We start from the raw sequence: 9,364 nt of genomic DNA on the forward strand, positions 1-9,364 counted from the left end.
GCGTTTTAAGTACAAATCAGGTTGTGTTGCAAAAACATCATAAATAATTTGGTTCTCTGCTATAACTGTATCTTAAATCTTTCTCATTCAGGTTATAGAAATTGTAAGAATTTATCCCTTCAGTATCTCAGTAATAAGGTAGTTTTGGCAATACCTTCAGAGAAATCCTCCTCTGATCTTTCATATATGCTGTCTAGTCTTAAATATAAAAGGAAACTTATTTTTAGTGTGACACATTTCTTTAAGTTCCAATCCCTGAATTTTTTTAAATAAAAATAATTATAGGAGAGTGTCATGTTGTCAGGATGTTAACAGAATCTGATGAGGGCTCAGGGGGCTTCCGTACCAATTTTGCTTGATCTTAATAACTATGTGAAGAAAAATATGGTCAGTTTTTTACATATTAACTTGTATAGAAGAAAGAATTCCTTTAAATAAAAGTATTTCCTGAAATAATTAGAACTTCTTATACAAAAAAATTTTGCTTATCCATTCTTCTATGGAATTTGCTAGTTAACTGTCAAAAATTGAGAAGAGAGGAAGATTCTGTCAGCTGGAGCGAGTTACTGTTACACTGAACTCTTGCATGGATAGATTTGCTTTTAATAATGGTAAGTAGATTCTCCCTTGGGTGTATTAATTTTAATTCATTCCCTCGACATTTGAAATACTAACAAACCATAAAACTGTAGCTTTTATTGTAGTTTCTATTACATTTTTCTGTAACCCTCTCCTTGTCCTGGAATAATGTATTTTTCTAAGAAAGAAAATTAAAGGCTGTAAAACTTACTTGAGGTAGCAGGGACTGTTGTGGTAGTAGGTGGAACTGTAGTTGTGGGTAACTTTTTTGGTCTAAATTTATAATGGCCAATAAAACCATCAGCTGTTAAGCTTAAATCGGACAAAAACTGAATGAGCAACTCATTTCTCTCAGACAGAATAGGCCTGAAATAGAAAAAAAATTAAAATATTTTCATTGTTTTGAACGTCAAAGACAAAAAGCATTAATAGCATTCTTCTTACAAAAAAAAAAAGAGAGAGCACTTCAGTGTAATTATTGGTCTGAATGCAGTATCTGCCCCCAGACTAACAATGCAATATATGTTTCTTTGGTGGCATGTCAGACACTGGTGTTACGAAAATCATTCTGATGAGTCGTCTAAACCTCTGATTCCTGAAGGCTATGTCAATGTGAGTATCTTTAAGTTCTTCTGTGTGATTTCATTGCAGACTTCACCTCCATGGAATGGAAGGGGCTAGATTAACACAGTGGGAAAATACATTAAAGAAATGCTCAGTATGTAGCAGAGGTAAGTAAATGTGGGGGTTTTTTTAATTTGTTTTTGTTAAATGAAAAACATATTATGCATTTGGAATGCCTTAAGAAAATTAATTCAATGTTGGATTCTGTAATTCTTCAACAAAAACACTAAAAATAAAATGGTTTGCGTTACTATATCTGTGGGCTCAGTTTTTGTCAATGCTTGGATATTCATTACCAGGGCCTTGAAGAGCTAATGGAGTTATTTTCTTAGGACTTGAAATTCCGTGAACAAGCACTGCTCAGTGTAGTAGTTTTCATTTCTTAAGCTGCGTAGTACCTACTGTGACACCAACTGCCTCTGGATGTGGATGTAGTGTGATGAGACTTTTTTCAAGACTACTGTTAGAGAAATCCGTACAGAATGCAAGTCCAGCCAAAGCAGCGCTCCTCTCATTCTTCTGAGCTTTCCACAGACCTTGTTTCAATATTCATTAATAATTATTAACAAAAAATTTTCAAGCAAAAGGACAGTTTTGGAAAGAGGAAGAAAAAGAAATATAGGGGCAAAAGAATCTCGGTGAGGAGAGAGGAAAATAGAAAGCGGTTTTAAGTTGTAGTTTTAATAAAATGACTGTGTTGTTTCTTCCCAGGAAGTCTGACAGAGTTCCCGAGCGGGACTTCTTTGAAACGCTTAACCAGGCCTTTGAAGTGAAAACTTGTGATCATCTCCCAGTTTTTTGGCAAGTGTTTCAGAAATCAGTTTACTCCGATGGCCCAGCCTGATACAACCAAAAGTAAGTGCCTGTTTGTCTGGAATTCTGTAGATACACAGATGCCGTGGCAGTTGCCCAGGTGAGGCTTTGCGTGCTGCAGCATTGACACAGGCGGTGCCTGTAGGAGGGCTCTTGATCATCAGCTGCTTGAGAGCTTTGTTCTGCTGCCTGAACACCAGGGCTACAACAGCAAATCTGAAAAATCTGACCTAGTCTGTGTGTCCTGTCTTTTTAAAAAAGGTTTTATGTCTGAGAGGAAGGGTTTTTTGAGTACTTGCTTCTCCTAATAAATTGTGATTATTATGTATACCATTCATTTACGTATCATAGTAGTTGTATTTAGGAATCAGGTATGTGGTTACGCTGTACACCTGCTGGTCTGCAGTTTGCTCTCTGCAACCACCAAATGAGTTCAAGGTATCCACTTTACTCATACATGTGACGTATACTGTTTCTGTTACAGAATGCCAAGTTACATTATTTGTATGTGCTGGTTAATGAGTTTCACCTTGGATAATTAGTGTCACACACAAAACTAATACTCTTCATAGAAGGCTGGCTTCACATTTCAGCTTTCTGGGTTTTTTGGTTTTTTGTTTTTTTTTTTTCCACATCGCTGGTCTTGTCCTTACTGTTTTTCTGAACCCAGCAGATAAATTTTGATGAGAATTCTACAAAGCTAGTGGAAAATCCCTAAGAGCCATATTTTCCCCTTTTCACTGGATATATAAGCTGCCTATATACAACTCTGCAAGGGAAAGTGACTGTGTTCAAGCTCTATATTGGATCTCTGGTTAGGAAGCAGTGCTATCTTAAAATTGGCCTTCAGGACACTTCTAACATTCTGTAACAGGAAATCTCATCTCTAAACTATGTGGCCTGGGTCTGAGCCCAGTCTTCTGCCCTTATTTTCCTGTTGCACAAAGTCCATACTAAAATGTCTGTATTTTGAAGCCCACTAGGGTTTGGCAGACCAATTTACAGCTTTGACATGCTGTGGGGGATAGATGCCGAGCCACAGTTGAGAGGCGGTTTAGGAAGCTACTCCTGGTTGCCCCTATGGGACTAACTGGCACCTCTTCCTTTCGCACTGCCCTGTCTGCCAAGACCAGATCCTGGCAGTGCAGAATGTACTTGCACACCTGGGCTAGTTATTAGCTGGAACTTAGGTGGCTAAGTCCCAGGGACTGGAGGTCACCAGCCTTGTCTGTAAGGGGTGCTGTTCTCCGCTGCTTTCTGAGAACCAAGGGAAGGACAAGTCTTGTGGAGTTCAGTTCTTACCTCAGTTGGAAAAGGTCTGAAATGTCAGAACTTGCATATAGAGTCAGTCAAACTAGACTCTAAATCATTAGGCTTACAATCTGTTCAACTAGGAAGCAAGTCCATTTGCTCCAGCCCTTTGGATCCAACTTGCGCGCAACAAAACACTCATGGTAGGAACTGAAGGTATTTGTAAGGAACATCACTAGTTAAGTGTTTCTAATATGAGAGTCTGTTAGTTTTGGGGTTTTTTTACAGTAGCTTGAAGGTAAATACCTTGCTGTTCTGCAGTAACAGTTGAGTTGTAAGGGATGGATCTGCAAAGTCACAGGCAGGTTCCCATGCTATGCTCATCAGTGGAATACCTGTCTACCTGGTGATAAAGTATTAAGTAATGTAACTAACTTCTGTCATCTGCTGGTCACTTTTTTATTCTCTCTAAAGATAGAGGAGTGTTTGCCATGTAATTCCTTTTGGGAGATGTTTTTACTTCAGAAGATGATGATTTTTTTAATCTAATATATACAGATCCTTACATCATTTAACTCAAAGAAACATGACCCTTTTGGAGACCCATTCAGACCATCTGCAGTGACTCCAAGTGCCACAGCACAGCAAGGCAGCAATTCATCTTAGTTTCCAGGTAAAACTCTAAGCTCTAAAGTATGAAGTCACTTTGCTGTGAATACATATGTGAAGCAAAAATGGAAGAATTCTGAATGTCATTTGTCAAAGAGGTGGAAGTGAATGTCCGAGACTTCTAACCTACCTCCTTGCCTCGAGGACTCAATACTATCTCTGCCTTGCAGAATCTCCCTCCATCTCACAGTCTTTGGGTTGGAGGCAATATGGAAAGATAGTTTACTTTTGCTAGTGAAGTTTTTCCTGAAAACAAGGAAGTGACCATGTATGTAACTACAGCTAGAATTTAGCCTCTTGCATCATTTTAGAGGCCTGAACTACCAAGCACTTAAAGAAGAATCTTACTCATAAGACTCTCTGTTGTCAGTATCTTTTTATAGAGCAGCTTTTTTAACTTTACTACAAGAAGAGGGCCTGAAAAGAAATTAATGTAAGCCTGAAAAGAAATGTCTTTATGTAGAAAGCTTCAAATTGGAAGAAAAAAACCCCCAAACAAATCAGAAATAAAGAAAAAAGAAGCATAACTCCAGACATAAAGCCTAAGGTGGCTGAAGGAAACTGAAGTTAATATATTTCAGATGCAGCATTACCCTTAGTTAAATTCTTGCCAAATTTCTAATAAATTTCCATAGGTCTAAGCTTACTCTATTTCTAGCACTGTCATGCTATTGCATAGCTGCTGCATGGAGGAGTCCTACGGAGTGTCTGCCTCCCTCTCGTCTCCTGAGGGTATACTACATAACCTTAAAAAAACACAACCAAACAAAAACCACAAAAAACCTGTCAGAGTAAATCTCAGTCTAGCAAGCTCTGCTTAGAAAGACTGAGGCATCCACCTCCCCCCCCCGCACCACAATTAGTTGCTCTTGGGAATCAAACTAGCTGTAGCTGCCACTTCTGAGATGTAAGTCTAGTCATGCACCTCCACGAATTTATTTATTTTTAATAGTCTGCATTTCTTGCATCCTCTTCATCTTCTAAAGCTACTCAGCTTTAAGAAGCTTGATTGAAGAGGAGCAATGGGAAAGAAGAGCTAAAAATTACTAGCCTCACCCAAAAATTGATACACTTTTTAGGGAATAATTATGATCTACTTTTGCTAGACCTGATTATAGAGTTACAATGCCATTGGCTGGGCTGGGGGTGGTTTTTAGATGTGCGGGAGGCTTGGGATGGGTTACTTTTGGGGGGATAGGGGAGTTGTGGGTTGAGGGGGGTGTTGTTGAGGGGATTTGGGGGCAGCAGTTTGATAGCAAAGCTGGTGAAAGCCTGCTGTGCTCCCCAGCACGCACAGGAAAGCAGTCTATGCCATGAGGGAACGTGCCTTGGCACAGAGGGAAGCAATGGCAAGCAGCGATGCGGGGAGCAGCCAGGGAACCAGCTGAAGGGAAGTGGCTGAGGGGGAAATGAGTCAGATAAAGTGAGTAATGAGCCAAGGGGCTAGAGAGCTCGGCGGGATCCTTGTACTTCAGTATCCACAATCAAAACATACATGTTAAGTGATGCAAGTGTTCAGCTACCATTAATATTGGTATTGTATCAACATCAATAGCATTGGTATTGGTGTTATTAGACAGTGCAGAATGAAGCTTGAGGGACAGGACAGAAGACAGGTTGGAGCCAGGGCTAGTCACAGAGGGAGAGAGAAAAGGGAAAACCTAGGGAGACACAAGATACTAAGCAACTCCTGGAAGTTTAATCGGAGGTGGAAAGTGTCATATTTAATTTAAAAAAAGAATAAAAATCTTTCAGAAGCCTAATACAGAACTGTTAGCAAAATGACGTGTAGTGATAGTGCAGTTCATAATTCAAGAACTTTACTTACGCTGGTGGACTGTCTCCGCAGTACTTCCCAATTCTTTTAGCGTCGTTGATTTCCCCACCATTAAACACTGCCACATAGTCATATCTGCAGTAGTTGTCTCTCTCCACATCAAACTTCTCAAACTTCAACTCTATTAGCTGCAGGGAAAGTGTGAATAACTCATTAAGGCTTTGATATGCAGCATTTATTAGTGCTTCTTATAGGAAGTGACCTCTTCATATGAAGTACTAATTGATTTTTCTTTCCATAAAGGAGAAGTCCTTAATCCACTTAATTGTGGAGTAAAGTATTTAATCCATGTGACTTCTCTCCAACATATAACTCTAATATTCTATAAAACATTTTTTTATCAAATATATGCAAGTAACTTCTGATAAAGTTATTTTTCTGAGTGAATGAAAACAGGACAGTAGGTGTTAGGTGCTATGCTGCTTTTAAAATAACTGTAACAACCAAACAAACCAACCACAGAAAAGGGGCTTTTAGTGCCATTGCATCATTCAAGATATGCTAAAGAAAAAGGAAGGGCAAAGTTGGGAATAGCCATTCCACTGACTTCATTAAGAGCAAGGTTTGAATCACTGTGGTTGCCAATGCTGTTTACTTGATGCAGAAATAAAAAGGTCAGAAACAAAAATACTGATAGAAAGAAAATTAGTAAATAGTAAGACTAAACCCAAGAGAAGGTAAGTAATTAAATGCATTGTGTTTCCATACATGTTGGGGCTTTACAAGTCATAAGTGAGAACTAGTATACATCTGGTATTTCCAGTACCGATGCTGTTATCTTCAATATGACTTGTTTTATGGACTTTTCTGCTTAAGAAAGAAGAACAATGGACAAGAAAACAGAAATGGAATTTATGACCCTGAAACGAAGTCCTGCAGTATGATTCTGTCAGTGGTGTCCAGCAAGGAAGGAAAACACAACATAACTGCACTATTGAAACAGAGGTAAGATATGCATAAGGCTGCTTCTTTATATGAAGCACAACACTATTTAAATCACCTTCCCATAAATAGCACAAATGAGGCTTGAATGACAACACTGAATTGTGTTGATTGTAGATATGCAGGATTTCTCTTTAAAGGGCTGTCTCAAAGACGATATTAAATCTTTTAAGACTGTACAAAGAAAAAGGAGTCATTTGTACATTGCATACACTTTATTTGATTTACTGCCATAGTGAAAATGAGCTTGTTCTACATTCATAGTAATGATCGCCTGTTACCACCTGATGTCTTAGTTTTGCCTGGGTATGCTTTTGCGCTATTCAGACATGTAAGGCGTCAATTTGTTTCCCATAAGGTATGAGTAACCTAGGGGGACTTGGTTTCAGAGATGAGTAACAGGCTTGTTTCAAAAACCTTGCTGTCATGATGAAAAAATGCACTTTAAATGGAAGTACCCGTCTGAATAATACCCTTGTGATCAAAAAAAGATGGTCTAGAAAGAAGTAATGCAATGGGGAGCAGAAATGCTAAATTTTTCCACGTGCAGGCAAAACAGCAGGCCATAATATCTACTTTACTATTGTTCATAAGTGCACTTTGCACTAATAAAGAAGTATTTAATGATAGAATAGAAGCTCTTTGCCATCATGAGAAGCTCCTCCATCTTGTGCAACAAATGAAGTAATTATTGGTTTGTATTAGAAGCAAAAGAGTACCTTGTTTTATTGCTCACATGCTTGTGAAAAGGAAGTACAGACAATGGCACCTAAACTTTGGCAAATGGAAGTGTGAGCAGCTTTTCATGTGCACTTGGAGAGAGATGCTTATTCACTGCTTCCTCAAAAATTACTTTAGTCACTGTCAAAATCCTGCCTCATTTGCCTGCAAACAACCACTATTGCAGTATATGAAAAATATATATTCAGAAACTGGTCAGTTTATGGAACAGGATAAAGGCACAGGATATAATACCATTATTTTTATGCTTATATAGCCTTTCTTAAATCTTCTCTACAAGCTTAGGAAAAGTTTTTAGGCTTATCTAGAGATATTTGGAAAGAACCAAAGTAATCTGCAGTTAAAGATAAGGTTTTAAAAATCACTGCCTATCTATAGGATTGTTAAATGACCTGTATCTAGCAAGCAAGGAATGTGGATTAAAGAGGAGTACAGGAAAGACTAAGCTGACATACTGTTTCAGTTCAAGGGAGAAAATATCTTTGTAAATGGAAAAGTATGAAAGATCTGAGGAATATATTTATCTGGGGCAGCTTTTTTATTTGGAGGATTATGGTCATGAGCAGAAGATTAAGAGGAAAGTCGTCTTTACATGTAGAGGAATTAAAAAAGCTAGACATGGTTAAGAAAAGCAACCTACCAAACATGCTTGGCGAGCAAAACACTCAATCATTGTAGACTTCCTGCCAAGGTACAGAGCAGATGGCTCAGCAACCACCAGAAAATGTGAAGCTAGGATTAAGATTAGCTCCGCAGTGTAGGCAACACACTTGTGTCTGCCATGTGTGGCAAACAGCGGCAAATGAGCCCTCTTGGTCTCCCATCACATCTCTTCAGGTCTTAATGAAGTGGTAAACATATGCTTTGATGGCATCTGGCTACTTAAGCAAGCATTTTTATGAGAGGGAGCCTTCAAAATATGAAATAAAACGAACTTTATGAAATGTACATTGAAAATCCCTGTGCGGGACACATCTGAATATATTTCCTGTACTGTAAGCAGAATAAAGTAATTTCTGCTTTTAATAAATTCAATCAGCTCTGACGGGATACCTCAGTAACAAACTGCAGCAACGCCAAAAATGCTACAAATGTTGTTAGACTTAAACCTCGCATTAGTCATCATCATGTTTGGTCCTCAGATGATCACCTGCCCTAACTTAATTTGCATGACGTTTTGTTAATTAACAAAATCATCTTCAAAAAAATCTGTTTTAAAAGCCTCACCAGCCACAGATGCTTTCCAAAGTTTAATTTAGGGGAATGTACCAGTGCACAGAAGAGGACACACCACGTTGAGAAAGCACGGGACTTACTGGAGTGAGCCAGGTCATACCCGAGAGGATGGCAGGTGTCGCTGGAGCGGAGGTGTGCCTGCACTCCTTGCTTTACACTGCTTTACCCAACTTTACGTTTCAGCCAGACAGCATTTTTGTTGTCTGAGTGCAAGGCAGGCAGCGTGTTGTGTGAGCAGGCCGTTGCTGAGATGTTAGTCCTTGCAGCAATGGAAGCTGGCAGGGCGATGGCAGCGCCTTACCTGGTTCTTCGGGGCGATGATGTGCCAGGAGCAGGTGACTCCCGCTGGATAGTCTCTCTCCGGCCAGTTGGGCGTTTGGAAGGACCCCGATGGCTTCTCCAATCGCCCCCCACAGTACTGATCCCCTGCAAGTACAGCGCACCATGCTGACCAGAGAGCACACAGGGATGTGGGTAACTCACGTAACGCGCTTGTCTTACTGCGGGGGCCTCGGTGAGGGAGACACGGCCTCTGCCAGGTGGTTCCGGCCGCCTCTGCCATGGCCCCACGCAGGACATGGCTGAGCCCTTCAGCTCAGCTCATGGCACCTCTGGGAAACCTTATCTCCAGAGAAAATGCCAGACTTTGAGGAAGGGGAGGGGGTAAAAAAA

General features: G+C 39.8%; 1 protein-coding gene across 1 annotated transcript in view; it reads right to left on the reverse strand.

The window, feature by feature from the left end:
* PCOLCE2 (procollagen C-endopeptidase enhancer 2) overlaps window positions 1-9,364 on the reverse strand; it is a 56,479-nt gene that overhangs the window by 6,998 nt on the left and 40,117 nt on the right. Inside the window, exons 5-7 of the mRNA XM_009890385.1 lie at window positions 8,994-9,118; window positions 5,765-5,901; window positions 791-945 (exon numbers count right to left, since the gene is read on the reverse strand). Coding sequence (XP_009888687.1) covers window positions 791-945; window positions 5,765-5,901; window positions 8,994-9,118 — 417 coding nt within the window. The remainder of the gene's footprint in view (window positions 1-790; window positions 946-5,764; window positions 5,902-8,993; window positions 9,119-9,364) is intronic.

Source organism: Charadrius vociferus, unplaced genomic scaffold, assembly GCF_000708025.1.
Source record: "Charadrius vociferus isolate BGI_N301 unplaced genomic scaffold, ASM70802v2 scaffold650, whole genome shotgun sequence".
In the NCBI taxonomy this organism is placed as follows: Eukaryota; Metazoa; Chordata; class Aves; order Charadriiformes; family Charadriidae; genus Charadrius; species Charadrius vociferus.